Source organism: Ylistrum balloti, unplaced genomic scaffold (genome assembly GCF_031769215.1).
Source record: "Ylistrum balloti isolate Yb309-2 unplaced genomic scaffold, AGI_CSIRO_Ybal_v1 Utg371668, whole genome shotgun sequence".
Lineage (NCBI taxonomy): Eukaryota > Metazoa > Mollusca > Bivalvia > Pectinida > Pectinidae > Ylistrum > Ylistrum balloti.
This window is the reverse complement of record NW_026782845.1, coordinates 333,783-349,581: the sequence shown is the minus strand read 5'-3', so window position 1 is coordinate 349,581 and position 15,799 is coordinate 333,783. Positions and strand designations below refer to the sequence as shown.

General features: G+C 34.8%; 1 protein-coding gene across 1 annotated transcript; it reads left to right on the top strand.

The window, feature by feature from the left end:
- The first annotated feature begins 280 nt into the window (after positions 1 to 280).
- Positions 281 to 14,426, top strand: LOC132563298 (sorting nexin-17-like). Its single transcript, XM_060228059.1, has 15 exons — positions 281 to 383; positions 1,555 to 1,629; positions 2,984 to 3,101; positions 3,570 to 3,634; positions 4,414 to 4,524; positions 5,063 to 5,153; positions 5,449 to 5,539; positions 6,153 to 6,222; positions 9,795 to 9,887; positions 10,490 to 10,630; positions 11,263 to 11,325; positions 11,731 to 11,844; positions 12,264 to 12,341; positions 13,111 to 13,215; positions 14,335 to 14,426. Exons 1-15 carry the CDS (start codon positions 324 to 326, stop codon positions 14,407 to 14,409), a joined length of 1,350 nt encoding a protein of 449 aa, XP_060084042.1. The 5' UTR covers positions 281 to 323; the 3' UTR covers positions 14,410 to 14,426.
- Positions 14,427 to 15,799: the final 1,373 nt, after the last annotated feature.

The following is a 15,799-nucleotide window of genomic DNA, read 5'->3' as shown; positions in this document are numbered from 1 at the left end:
TTCGTACTGCGCAAGTATCGATCTTACAGCTTCCGGTTCTGTATTTCCGGTAAAATGAAAACAAACCACCTGCTACTGTATGTAGCTGTTCTACACATTTTTTACAGGGCTCAGATCATTATTTGATAAATTTTGGACTAATGAACATTTGTTCAAAATGATATATGCTTTTTGGAGTGAAGTTCCGTTTACAACACTTACCTACCGAAAAGTCACGTGATATGACAAGGAAAAACATGGCGGAAGGGGAGTGTTCCCACTACTTGTCAAATCAGTCGGATTGATTATTAACGTAATACAGAGTCTCTGACATAAGATACAAGATGCATTTCTCCATACCAGAGACACAGGAGCAACAGGATGGGAATGGCACAACATTCACGGTATATACAGGGCATCTGACACTAGAGATAATGTCACTCGGTAGCGAAAGATGGACTGCTAATTCATTTTCATTTTCTTATTCACGTGCATGTACCAGAGTTAAACTGCGCATAAGACTTTAGAACCTTGTGTACACCTTAAGAAATTCGTTAACGCACATGCCTGTAATATTTACCTGTTAAACAACCTTTTCATTGTTTCATGATTTCGTATTTTCCATTATTACATAATTAATTATTGTCATCATGCAACTGCATTAGGCATAGCAGTATTGCATTTCAAGTTGCACAAAAAATAGATAATGACAATAACAAAATCTTCACAATCAGGCATTGCCATTTGCCATGTGATTAGGATATGGTGGAATGCTATTGATAGTGGTTTCCCTCAAACTACTATCTTATATGTTTCATGGAATGAAAACATGCATTCATGTCCCAGGCTCATTCTTATTGTTTTGCAAAAACAAATTTTGATTATTTCTTATCATATATGGAACTTATCAAACTTTGGACATTTCAGCTGTCAAATGTCTAGGATGGGACGAGTTAGGGTGGGACTAGCTAACTAGTGCTAACAATTCAAACATTCAGCAGAGAGATTCCATATATATGTTAGTGCTTCAGAGAAGCTGTGTATTCACAAACTGTACCCCCCCCCCCCAAAAAAAAAAAAAAAATGATGCAATACATGTGGATAATACAATTGATGAATACCCATTACACAGATCCACTTTCAATTACCAATCAATGTATTGTAACAGAGGTCATAATTAATTACAATGCCTCCACTAGGAATTGAACCTGGGACACCTGGCTTACTAGTCTGATGCTCAAACGATCCAGCTAAAGAGAAGTTATCTCTAGCTGAGCAGTATTTTGCGACTAGTATTTTACCAGGGTTACATACTCCTTCTCTAGGATAAAACTTGTCCACGGGTCACAGCAGTACGTGTGAAAGTAACACTGGTGGGGCATGGCTAAGTACTATTCCTGGGTCCCTACATGGGCACCATTTTGTAGCCCTTTTTGTCACAAAATTAACAACAATATACACATTTGCCGCTGGGCTACTAAGTCACTGACAATTGACCTTGTACAGTTTTGCTACAATATCTTAAATAATTGTATAAATGAAACAATACCTTAATCATTTCTGTTTTTATTTCAGACGTTTAACATTCATATCAATGGAATGTTTCACTGTTCTGTTCGCTACAGTGTGCTACATACATTTCATGAACAAGTGAGTATATTACATATTTAACCAACAATAGGCCCTGGCTTAAAGTAGAAAATTTGATGGAATTTTGGCAAAATTTAAGTTTGAAATGACATTGAAGTATAAAACCTATATTTCAGTGTCATTTCCCCTTAATTATGTGCCAGTGATAATTACAGCAGCTTTTAAAATTGCTAAAACATTTTTCTTAAAGATTAGGAAGGTATATTCATGACTTGTTTTTAATTTTGGGAAAATAACCCAATTTCTAGCAATTGCAAATAGCAAAAAGGAAATCAATGTTTGTTCATGCAGACATTATAACAGTGTCAATGATAATGGAATTGAATTAGAAGAGAAGATTAAGAGAAATAACATTTTGATCCAAATTTACTTTGGATGTAAATATTGTTTTACAAAATTTCACGATGTTCATTCAAATTTTCTCAATACATGTATTATATACCATCGAAGCCTTCACAGGCAAAACTAGTTGACAGTAAAGAAATCTAAAACATACCATCCCCGACTTGTTGTGTCCTACCACCTCACTATATATTGTATAATTATGTATGTCTAGATTTGATTCAGTAATTTTGTCATATCAAAAAGTATGTTTAAGACAAGTAAAATGAAAATTTGGAATGCATGCTCAAGCAATAAATTTCATTTTGTTTGTGCAATCTTGTGATACAGTACATTTTATATACAGAGACATGTATGCATACTTATATTAGGTTCATGATATATAACTGACCCAGAAATTCTTACCCAAAGTAAGTGTGTACTCTAATATAACATTTTTGTTATCATGTAAACACTGAGTCAGCTGTTTCTAATATCTATATCACTCTCAATTCTGGTCGTATAATTGACTTTATCTTTTTTTGTGATAATTTTCTGAAATTGTCCTAGAGCTCTTTCAGTTGGCTGTTGTGTAGCTCTGCTTAACATTTGTACCCTTTAGTATTATTATGAAAGCTATATTCCTACACTATCAAATAACTGATCATGTGTGACTGATTACCTTGATCAGGTGTGACTGATTACTTTGATCATGTGTGACTGATTACTTTGATCAGGTGTGACTGATTACTTTGATCAGGTGTGACTGATTACTTTGATCTTGTGTGACTGATTACTTTGATCAGGTGTGACTGATTACTTTGATCAGGTGTGACTGATTACTTTGATCATGGGTGACTGATTGCTTTGATCAGGTGTGACTGATTACTTTGATCATGGATGACTGATTGCTTTGATCAGGTGTGACTGATTACTTTTACCGTGGGTGACTGATTCCTGATTCAATACAATAACTGAAAGAAATAAATCTTTTAATAACCACATGCCTTTTTCTTTTTTTACCATATCTTAGTTGAAAAAAGAATTTGGTGCCAATCAACTTCCACATTTTCCACCCAAGAAGCTCTTCCCTCTGTCTCCACTAAAACTGGATGAGAGAAGGATACTGCTTGAGAAATTTGTACAAATTGGTATGTATGGTACTAGGAGTTGGTTTTTGTTGCTTTTTGCGATTAATATCATGATATATTGCATTTAATCTTGAGATGTATTAAGATCGAACAAGATTAACAGCAAACTCTGATATAAATAGGTTTTTAATCAACTTAAACAGGTAAAAGTGATAGGATGAAACAACAAAACTCTGTGCTTTTCTTTAAAAAGTAAACAAAATCTCTTAAGAAAGAAACGAAAGTAAAAAGTATAAAAAAGATCAGATTTGGCACCAATATCAACTGTCAGTGGCAATGTCTGTTACAGACTGGCCCTCTGGCTTCCGTTAAACTAGGACCAAATTTTATTAATGTGCAAAAAAGAGAAGCAGTCGTTAAATAGGCATACATTTTGCTTACATAATTCTATCTCTAACTGAAATTATTTACTTCATTTGATCTGTAAAACTCATATATACGTTGCTATATACATGAATCTCTTTGCAGTAAGCCAAGATCCAAAGATTGCCAACAGTGATGTGTTCAATGGATTTCTTCTCAGTGCTCAACAGGTAAACAGCCACATATATATAGGTATCTAGCTCTGATGAGGAATTGTATTCAGCCTGATTTCAGGGATCATGATAACTCAGCCAGTAAATTCTTGGCCTGCTTCACCTCGGGAAAAGATCCTAGGTGTGAGGTTTAACCCTTACCAATGGTGATTTGTGTTTCCTGAAAAAGTTAGGGTTCTGTGCTTTGATGGATGTGTGTGTGCTTGGGCAAGACTCTATATTTGCTGTAGCTGTCTGTAACATACAGCTGGTTATCATACTTAACAGCGCGGTCAGTGAAGTAGTCATTGGCTACTACAGGGAGATCCTGCGTCAGTGTGGCCCAACAATAGATCCAGTAAACAAATACTGGTATACTTTTATCAATGACTAGGTTATGAAGACATTGTGTCATTTTAACAGGAACACTAGCTGAAAGAATGATCAGGGTTTTCCATAATTTTTTAGTTATTAGGCTGTGTAGTGAAAGTAGGAGGCTGGCCTGCCGTGTATGTGTAGTCGTGTACGGAACATTATTTTGGAACTGGATTGGTGTAGACGGCCAAATGATCAAAGTAGCCGGTCAAATTGGCCGGCGACGGGCTCTTATGGAAAACCCAGAATGCTGTTTGCATACAATATATTTTTTCAAAGAAAGAAATCAGAAGAAAAAGTATGTCATTAAACAGTTTCCCCAACAATAAGGCACAACGTTAACAAAGTCTTCTACAGATTTCATATCCAATTTCACAAAAAACTTTACTTGCTTTTTAAATTCTTTCCATTGTTGATTTTAGGAAACTCAAAAGGAAGCATCAGAAGATGTGACGCTGGATGTGTATTTGATGAATGGCCACAAGATCACGATAAACATTAAGTCAACAGATCAGACAGATGATGTCCTAGAGGTGATTATCAATATAGAAGTTTAATTTGTGTTATGTACAGGTTTTGTCTATATGGTATACTTTGGCTGTAGGCTATGTTAAGGGCAATTATTGTTTTTATAATAACTTTTTACCTAGACTTGTGGACATGAACAGTACTCGAATGTGTGAAAGAAAAAAAATACTAGAAAAAGTTATCAACTTGAAGTATGATTTCATGAGCTAAATATCTGACTTTAAGCAGATATTGCAAATCACAAACCTGTGAAAATTGATATCAAAAGGGTATTGAATAGTTCTCAGAATGATTTGGAGATGTCCATCCCACTCTTCCCCTGTGATGACATTAAATATGATAATCATGTTTAAGGAAATGCAGACATTTTATTTCATGCTTCACAAAGAAATGTGTGGAACCACTGTTTTTGTTTTGATATTGAGAAGTTTTATTGCATGCTTTTCAGATAAAATTTCACCCAATGTGATTTTTTTGTTTTGATATTGAGAATTTTTATGTAGATAAAATTTCATCCAAGATTTTTCATTTGATATATTGCAGGCTGTGGCATCCCAGATAGAACTACCAGATGACTATGTTTACTATTTTGGTCTTTTCCTTGTGCAGAAGGAAGTCGCAGGAGATAACTCTAGTATGTCTTTTTTACATTTTGATTAAGCATAATTATACAATATTGAATTTTAGAATAAAGGAGCCAGTTTGTTTATCAAAAAGCACACAGTTAAACTTAACTACTATCGTTATCTGTATTTTGTTCTGTTAACATTAGAGTTAAGAATATCATTTCACATGGTAGAAATTCAAGATGAAGTATTAAGATAGCACTCAGCAACATGATGTTTGTATCATTTTGTACTGGTCATTAACATTCTTTGTATAGAAACAAATTTTCCCTCTCATGTGATTTGTAATGCATTCATTTTCAGTTGTCAGAAAATTACAAGAATTTGAATCTCCATTCATCTCATTGAAATATGCAAACAAGTCGGGTACACATCGAATAGTCTTCAGAAAAAGGTGAGGTTAAATAGAAAATCCAAATTTATCACACCCACCAATATTTGTATTATCAATCTTTGGAATGCTGATCTACATTAAATTGAGTGTACTGATAAGATATATTTGTTTTAAGGTATTAGGGGTGTGATAGGAAGAAATTTAAACCTTCATAAAACATAAATATTTAAGATCCTTTACCTTTGAGACATCTTTTCACAAAGTCTTATGAGTTTCTGTCTGCAGGATTAAAACACGTACTAGGTACGAGTATGCTATACTCTATATCCTTGATTTTACACCTAAAACTGAGAGGGTACACATTTTAGAGTGGCACTTTCTCTCTCGGCACTTATTTTCCAAACATTCTAGATCAGATCTTTCAACTAAAATAATTATGTTGGTTTTGGAGTTGATAAAATCAGTATTAAGTAATCTATGGTTAAGGACCCACTTTGCTAAATGAATTATCTCACTTTTTCCGTTATTACGAAATAGTATATTCAATCTGTCAGAGAAAAATGAAAGGATCAGAGAATATCTTGTTTGTTTTGACATAACTGAAATATGAAAAAGTACTTTCATTTATTTTGATGATAACAACAAATTGGGAAGTAAACTGTTTTTCTTCCAGTTTTTGGGACTTATCATACGAAGATGACCTTCTGGAGAACAAAATTTCCATGAATCTTCTGTATGTGCAGGTATGTTTGAGTAACTAAAATGTCATCATTTCAGGTTATATAGCATTCACAGAAATGATTTGTTGTCCATCCTCAAAATGTTTATCAGATTTGTTTGTGAATAAACAACCAACTCAGTCCCAATATCACTGCTACAAGATTGCAGAAATATAGGATCATACTTGAGTTTCGATTTAATAATTATGCGGATTTATGAAATGAGTCTTAAGAATTTTTATGTCATCTGACTGAAGGGTCTGATGACCTATTGTGATCACCTTTTGTCCAGCGTCGTACATCGTCCGTCGTAAAGATTTTCAACTTCTTCTTAAGTTCTACATGTCTCATTGAGCTGAAACTTACTTGAAATGATCGTGACACGATCCTGACCAAAGAAATCCAACATGGCCGCTGTCTTGAAAACACATCTTCGACTTCTTCTCAACTTCAAAATTTGAAATCTTGTATTTTATGTCGGATGACCGTTAAGGCCCATGAGCCTCTTGTTCATTTTAGCATGCCTTTAGATCACATGATCAATTTTACAAACAAGTAGGGTAGATAGTAGACATTTCTATGTCTGATATCGACATATGTGTAATCTCCATTGCTAAGTTACAATGCTATCTCTGAATGTGTAATGTCATTTGGTTATCAAAAGTGACTTCACATTTCAGCTATTACAGTACATCTATTCCATATATAAAAATATGTCATGGGTATATTCACTGTGTAACAAGACAATCATGTGATAAAGCAAAATATGTCTGTATGAGACACGAAGTTGTCTGGCCTTAGTTGCTTAAAATGCTAATCACTAATCACTGGTTAACTGTTACTGAACAAATACTTTATATATCTATTGTTTAATCCATATTGGTTACATTAAGTACTGTTTGGGAAGCTGTCAGTTATGATGAAAGGACCAAAGGTCAAACTTCAACACTGTTTTGGAATTTTGGAAGAGAGAGGTGAAGCTGTATCAATTTTTATACCAGTGTCTGTCTTTCTACTCTGGGTTGGAGGTCGAGCTCTATAAATGTTTATACCTGTGTTTGTCTTTCTACTCTGGGTTGAGAGGTCGAGCTCTATAAATGTTTATACCTGTGTTTGTCTTTCTACTCTGGGTTTAGAGGTGAAGCTCTATAAATGTTTATACCAGTGTCTGTCTTTCTACTCTGGGTTGAGAGGTGAAGCTCTATAAATGTTTATACCTGTGTTTGTCTTTCTACCCTGGGTTGAGAGGTGAAGCTCTATAAATGTTTATACCTGTGTTTGTCTTTCTACTCTAGGTTTAGAGGTGAAGCTCTATAAATGTTTATACCAGTGTCTGTCTTTCTACTCTGGGTTGAGAGGTGAAGCTCTATAAATGTTTATACCTGTGTTTGTCTTTCTACCCTGGGTTGAGAGGTGAAGCTCTATAAATGTTTATACCTGTGTTTGTCTTTCTACTCTGGGTTGAGAGGTGGAGCTCTATAAATGATTATACCTGTGTTTGTCTTTCTACTCTGGGTTGAAAGGTGAAGCTCTATAAATGTTTATACCTGTGTTTGTCTTTCTACTCTGGGTTTAGAGGTGAAGCTCTATAAATGTTTATACCTGTGTTTGTCTTTCTACTCTGGGTTTAGAGGTGAAGCTCTATAAATGTTTATACCTGTGTTTGTCTTTCTACTCTGGGTTTAGAGGTGAAGCTCTATAAATGTTTATACCTGTGTTTGTCTTTCTACTCTGGGTTGGAGGTGGAGCTCTATAAATGTTTATACCTGTGTTTGTCTTTCTACCCTGGGTTGAGAGGTGAAGCTCTATAAATGTTTATACCTGGGTTTGTCTTTCTACTCTGGGTTGAGAGGTGAAGCTCTATAAATGTTTATACCTGTGTTTGTCTTTCTACTCTGGGTTGAGAGGTGAAGCTCTATAAATGTTTATACCTGTGTTTGTCCTTCTACTCTGGGTTGAGAGGTGAAGCTCTATAAATGTTTATACCTGTGTTTGTCTTTCTACTCTGGGTTGAGAGGTGAAGCTCTATAAATGTTTATACCTGTGTTTGTCTTTCTACCCTGGGTTGAGAGGTGAAGCTCTATAAATGTTTATACCTGTGTTTGTCTTTCTATTCTGGGTTGAGAGGTGAAGCTCTATAAATGTTTATACCTGTGTTTGTCTTTCTACCCTGGGTTGAGAGGTGAAGCTCTATTATTGTTTATACCTGTGTTTGTCTTTCTACTCTGGGTTGAGAGGTGAAGCTCTATAAATGTTTATACCTGTGTTTGTCCTTCTACTCTGGGTTGAGAGGTGAAGCTCTATAAATGTTTATACCTGTGTTTGTCTTTCTACTCTGGGTTGAGAGGTCGAGCTCTATAAATGTTTATACCTGTGTTTGTCTTTCTACTCTAGGGTTGAGAGGTGAAGCTCTATAAATGTTTATACCTGTGTTTGTCTTTCTACTCTGGGTTGAGAGGTGAAGCTCTATAAATGTTTATACCAGTGTCTGTCTTTCTACTCTGGGGTTGAGAGGTGAAGCTCTATAAATGTTTATACCTGTGTTTGTCTTTCTACTCTGGGGTTGAGAGGTGAAGCTCTATAAATGTTTATACCAGTGTCTGTCTTTCTACTCTGGGGTTGAGAGGTGAAGCTCTATAAATGTTTATACCTGTGTTTGTCTTTCTACTCTGGGTTGAGAGGTGAAGCTCTATAAATGTTTATACCTGTGTTTGTCTTTCTACTCTGGGTTGAGAGGTGAAGCTCTATAAATGTTTATACCTGTGTTTGTCTTTCTACTCTGGGTTGAGAGGTGAAGCTCTATAAATGTTTATACCTGTGTTTGTCTTTCTACTCTGGGGTTGAGAGGTGAAGCTCTATAAATGTTTATACCTGTGTTTGTCTTTCTACTCTGGGTTGAGAGGTGAAGCTCTATAAATGTTTATACCTGTGTTTGTCTTTCTACTCTGGGGTTGAGAGGTGAAGCTCTATAAATGTTTTTACCTGTGTTTGTCCTTCTACTCTGGGTTGAGAGGTGAAGCTCTATAAATGTTTATACCAGTGTCTGTCTTTCTACTCTGGGTTGAGAGGTGAAGCTCTATAAATGTTTATACCAGTGTCTGTCTTTCTACTCTGGGGTTGAGAGGTGAAGCTCTATAAATGTTTATACCTGTGTTTGTCTTTCTACTCTGGGTTGAGAGGTGAAGCTCTATAAATGTTTATACCTGTGTTTGTCTTTCTACTCTGGGTTTAGAGGTGAAGCTCTATAAATGTTTATACCTGTGTTTGTCTTTCTACTCTGGGGTTGAGAGGTGAAGCTCTATAAATGTTTATACCTGTGTTTGTCTTTCTACTCTGGGTTGAGAGGTGAAGCTCTATAAATGTTTATACCTGTGTTTGTCTTTCTACTCTGGGTTAAGAGGTGAAGCTCTATAAATGTTTACACCTGTGTTTGTCTTTCTACTCTGGGTTGAGAGGTGAAGCTCTATAAATGTTTATACCTGTGTTTGTCTTTCTACTCTGGGTTGAGAGGTGAAGCTCTATAAATGTTTATACCTGTGTTTGTCTTTCTACTCTGGGTTGAGAGGTGTTTGAATGATTGATTATGTTATTTATAGGCTGTTAATGATATAGAAAGACACTGGACACTTGGCAGTAAAGACCAACTTAAGCATTTGTCGTCTCTACAAAGTAAAGGATCAAAGCGTGAGGTAAGAAATGAAGATAACACCATACTCAGGTATTCTTTGAAAAAAACATTCTTTTACTGTATAATTAATTTTAGCAGGAGAGTTGGGAGATAATATATTTTGTGGTGATTATTGATCTAGAAATTTATATGTCCTTAAAACAATAAACAGGTGAAAAGGTAGAGTATTAATAGTTTAGTGGATTTATCAATGAAATCAAGTACCTACCAAATTGTATTATTTTTGTAAAAGCACAAAATTAGAGCCCGACAAAAATAAATGGTTTTACAGTATATTTTTCTGATCTTATATATTTATTAAACAACTTTAGTTTGTTATGATGAAATAAGGATCACAAGGCTCACGAGGATCAAATATATCTGAGTTTTAAGCACTTTTTCAATACTGGTAACCAAAAGGCGCAGTGTCATGATATTTGGCTGTTAGTGCGCTGGACCATAAAGTCATTCTGTTTGGTTGAACAAAGTGTTGCAATGTCTTCATCATCTGCAGAGCAGGTGAATAATACAGGACAAGATGTTAAATATATTTTAGTTTCTAAAGTATTGCAAAAGGAATGGAAAAACCAAATATGAAGAAAACAACAACTTTTTTTTTAATAGTATTTACGACTGGCAAGGACTCTGAAATATTATGGCCACCTGCAGTTCAAGCCATGCGTAACAGACTACCCTAATCCAAACTCACGGGCTGTTGTGTCTGTCGGAAATAGAGAAATGAACTTCAGGATACAGACAGCACCTGTAAGTAATTAAACCACGGTCACATATTTTCAAAGTCACCTGTCATGGGTCACCTACATTTGCGGCCACTTGGGGTGAAATACTTACAGGGGTACGTAGGTCATGTACTTTCAAGGTCACTTGGGGTCACATAGATGACACCTGTAAATCACAAATGCATGAACCACCTTGAGGGTCACTGAGGTCATGATCACATAGTGTAGAGTCATTCTGCTATAGATGGAAGTGTTAAAACACTATCAACAATGTAGCAGTGACCATGTTTGACCAAAGTGGACATTACAGAATGTGGTCACAGAGCATCTGGTAATTAACCTAACCATTTAGGCACTGGATCACTTAGTAGTTCATGTTGCTTTTCAGCTGGAGAATCTCTTCCCCAACCCCTCCTCTACCTTAAATGGGTTAAATACTCATTGTTTTCTTGTGTGTGGAGAACTGGAATATTAGGTGTCATTAATCTATAGTCTCAGCCAGGGGATAATTTTCAGGTTCATAATACATGTTTTAATAGATAAAATAGATAAATTGTTAGATGCATGTTTTGGTTTCATGAAATAATTGTGAAGTAGTTAAGAGTTTCTTGAATTGAAGATGTAATAAATTATCGGCAGCATGCTTATCAATTGTAGAACGTGATAAAGGAAGGCAATTTCCGCATTACCAGAATGAGGTGTTGGAGGATCACCACTTGTGTAAGTTCAGTTTCAACTGTAAAATGATTCATTTTCTTGAGAAGTTCATATTCCAAGACATATCCAATGTCCATGGGTCTTTTTTGGAAAAAAATGGAGATTTATTGCCCAATTAATATAGCATATTTAAGAGCTGTCAAGAGAAAATATCTTTGTGAACATCTGTTTGCTACCAAGCTAGGTTATATTTCAAATTTATTGTGTGTTTTAAATGATTACAATTTTGTTCTATGATGTTCACATCAGATGGAATTATTTGCAATCTCAGTATTGATATGTAAAAATGTATTTCATTTTGTTTGATATTCCATTAGTCATTAAAGTTATGATATTGAGAATAACCATGCCAATTTCCCTGTTTCAAATACCCTTGATTTACCATAACCTTGACCTTTTATCATTAAGTTAAGTGACAGTAAAGAGGAGATTAAAAATCCGTCTAGTCCGCGTCTGGAACTTGCATTTGAGTACCTTATGGCTAAGGACTCCTTAAAGTGGATCACCATCACGAGTGATCAGGTCAGTGCTCTCCCTAACTAATGGCTGTGTTTCACACATAGTTTTAACTGGATTATAGAACTTATATTTAAAATTTAGGTCTCTGCAACGTACACTAACTTTGCATTCAGTCATAATGTACTTGTCAAGAGATGTTTGTTGAAAAATATTTGGTTGTTTGCAAAATTTATTGATAGAATTTCGAAATAATATGTAAGAAAAAATTAAGAAAATTTACATATTGAATTTTGAATTAATATGTAAGAAAAAAATTCAGAAAATTTACTGATCGAATTTTGAAATAATATGTAAGAGAAAATTGCTGAAGAAAAAAAAATTAAAGTTTTATGAAACCTACATAATATAGTGATTCTATCCCTAATTAAGCCTATAATTTGACTGATATTATCATCAATAATTCTTCCTTTGTTTGTTTTTAGGCTATTTTGATGAGTATGTGTTTACAGTCTGTCGTGGATGAATTGATCAGAAAGAAACAAGGCAAGAAAATCAAACGAGTATGTATTTTTTTTTGTTTTTTTGTTTACCACCAAATACTTGCATGTTATGATGATTAATTTATTGTTGTTTTTCAGCTTTTAAATCTTATTCAAGATTCGGTCTCTCAGTTTTCAACAGATCTTTTTGAAAGAGAGAAAGGCTAGAGACTCTCAAAAGCATGATCATTTGACTATAAGGTTAATAAACTAGTAAAACAGTGGTCACAGCTTCCCTGAAAAAGTTCTCTTTATTTGCTAATAGTAAAATGCTTTTTTGCAAAGAATAATTTTATAAAATTGATGTTTACTTTTTTTTGTGAATTGATATTTATCAGAAAGTTGTTAGCTTGTTTTGCCCAGAACCTTTTTCACACAATTTTAGACCTTGAGCATCAAGACCAGTGATAAGATTTTCATAAAAAAATATAATTAATGTTCTGTTCTGGTATTGTATTTTTATATCATCAATAGCATATTTTCCTAACATTGTCTTCGTCATACATTTCCTCCATAAATATTTTGATCCTATCTCAAGAATTCAACAGCTGAATAACTTTACTTAGTAGGATGTTTTCATGATCATATCCTTTGTCCTGCTTAATTAAGACAATATTTCTTACAGAGAATTTCAAAATTTAAATACCTGGTACCAATTTGTTCTGTATAACCAAGTACAATGCTTTTAAGGACAAATTTTAGCTGTGACATAAAATATTTATGTAAGTCTTCAGTGTACAAATATTTAAGAAAACAAAAAATCAATCTTAAATTTCTTGTATATATCTAGCCACAAGATAGAAACAAGACAGTATCTGCCATCCGCCCTCTGCAGCGAGGAGACAGCTATGCTGGAGCATTGAGTCGACAAACTTCTCTCCCAAGTCCTATAGAGGTAAGGGCACATAACTCCAGTTAAAGGTAAAGTATGTCAGATTTCCCTCCCTAGTCCTGTTGAGCTAAGGAGTACATAACTCTAGTTAATGGTAAAATAGGTAAGATGCCTCAGGGGCACTGATGTCATCAAGATTCGGGTATCTTTAGACAGGGGCACTGATGTCATCCAGATTCAGATATCCTTAGACAGGGGCACTAATGTCATCCAGATTCGGGTATCTTTAGACAGGCGCATTGATGTCATCCAGATTCAGGTATCCTTAGACAGGGGCACTGATGTCATCCAGATTCAGATATCCTTAGACAGGGGCACTAATGTCATCCAGATTCTGGTATCCTTAGACAGGAGCACTGATGTCATTCAGATTCAGGTATCCTTAGATAGAGGCACTGATGTCATCAAGATTCAGATATCCTTAGACAGGGGCAATGATGGCATCCAGATTCAGATATCCTTAGACAGGAGCACTGATGTCATCCAGATTCAGATATCCTTAGACAGGGGCACTGATATCATCCAGATTCGGGTATCTTTAGACAGGGGCACTGATGTCATCCAGATTCAGATATCCTTAGACAGGAGCACTGATGTCATCCAGATTCAGATATCCTTAGACAGGGGCATTGATGTCATCCAGATTCAGGTATCCTTAGACAGGGGCACTGATGTCATCAAGATTCGGATATCCTTAGACGGGCAATGATGGCATCCAGATTCAGATATCCTTAGACAGGGGCACTGATGTCATCAAGATTCGGATATCCTTAGACAGGGGCAATGATGTCATCCAGATTCAGATATCCTTAGATAGGGGCAATGATGTCATCCAGATTCAGATATCCTTAGACAGGGGCACTGATGTCATCCAGATTCAGATATCCTTATACAGAGGCACTGATGTCATCCAGATTCAGATATCCTTATATAGGGCAATTTTATTTTATGTGAGTTAAATCAATTTCAAGCTGTTTGATATGATAGAAACTATATCTGATGCTGTAGGGCTGTCTAGTAGGATAATTATGACACATATGATATTGTTAGGAGTATTTGTTGTTATAAAATAGACCTTTAAACACGTACACAAGATTACTAACTTCAGATTCTTCTTTGCAGGAGACTCCAAAGAGTAACGGACAAAGTGTTATAGAAAACAATGCATTTGACACAATAGGGGACGATGATTTATGAGAGAAGAGCTGTGTTAAAGTAATAGATTTTTATCACCATGCACGTGCTGTTCAAACCCAGTAGAGTCAATTTTTTGAAAAGAAATGTTTATATTCAAAATTATGGTACTTCTAGTTTGTTTGAATTTACACTGTCAAGATTTTTTGTTGCTAAAAATAGATCAATTTTTTTTAAGCAGTAAAGCATTTTTTACAATGAATGTGTTAGCTATGTCATTCATTACATAGTCACATTCTTCTAGATGAGACGACTCAGTTATATCTGATTTTGTGATAAATAAAATGGAGGATCCATTGATTACTAAGGAAGATAGTTACATTAGTGTACATATAATATGTGCAAGGATGATTTACTGAATCGTGGATACCTATCACTGCAATAGGTTTTTGATAATAAAAACCTTGAGAGAAGTTTGACTCAGAAGTTCAGTGCAGTTTTCCAGTAGGATCTCATAACAGGAACAATGAGATTGTCACGTCAAAAGATGGAAAGTCATAGATAACTTCTATTACTGAAAGTAATGACTTTTTCATTGAGTGCTTGTGTAAGTGAAGATGAAATGGTGATCCTGCAGAAAAGTTCAATGAAAAATCTATTGGATACTGAAGAAAATATTTAAAAAAAAAAAAAAAAAACAGGAAAATGTATTATGTGAGCTTTCTTTAATGTTTTGCAGCGTTACATACTTTGTTACAAAAATACATTATGAAGAATAGTTAAGCGGTCTGAAGTGACCTAGAAACTTTGCAATACTGATGTGTTGACTGTAGCAAATGTCTTTCAGTCATTTACATTTTTGGAATGACCTTGAACTTTGTCATTATTGGAATGACCTTGAACTTTGTCATTATATGAATGACCTTGAACTGTGTCAATATTGGAATGACCTTGAACTTTGTCATGCAATAGTCATGTTATTATTTTACCAAAATATGATGAGAGCAGTGCTTGTTGTCATAGAAACAACGGAACATATATTAAATGTTGATGATTTTAATTAATAATTTTGAATAATTTGCTTTATGATTAAGATGTTTAACTGTGTGGTGTGAACTATGTCTAATCTGACTACCTGTCTAGTCAAGCGTTTCTGATGACAATAACCAAAGTATATCATTTCTGATATCCTTCTTAATCTGACCAATATGTAGTATAACACAGGTTGTCATATTGAATAGTTATGACAGAATATTGATGCTTAATATAGATGGAGATAGCAGCAAGCAAGTTTTATGTGTTCAAGTTGAGCTGAAGTTGCCATAGGATAACTATATTACTGTCAATCTGATGGGTTTTGATTGTTTTGTTGTTAGATGATTAACAAGAAATAAAAGGTCTTGTGATATACATGTGATGTACATACTATATATAGAGAAAACTTCACCTTGAC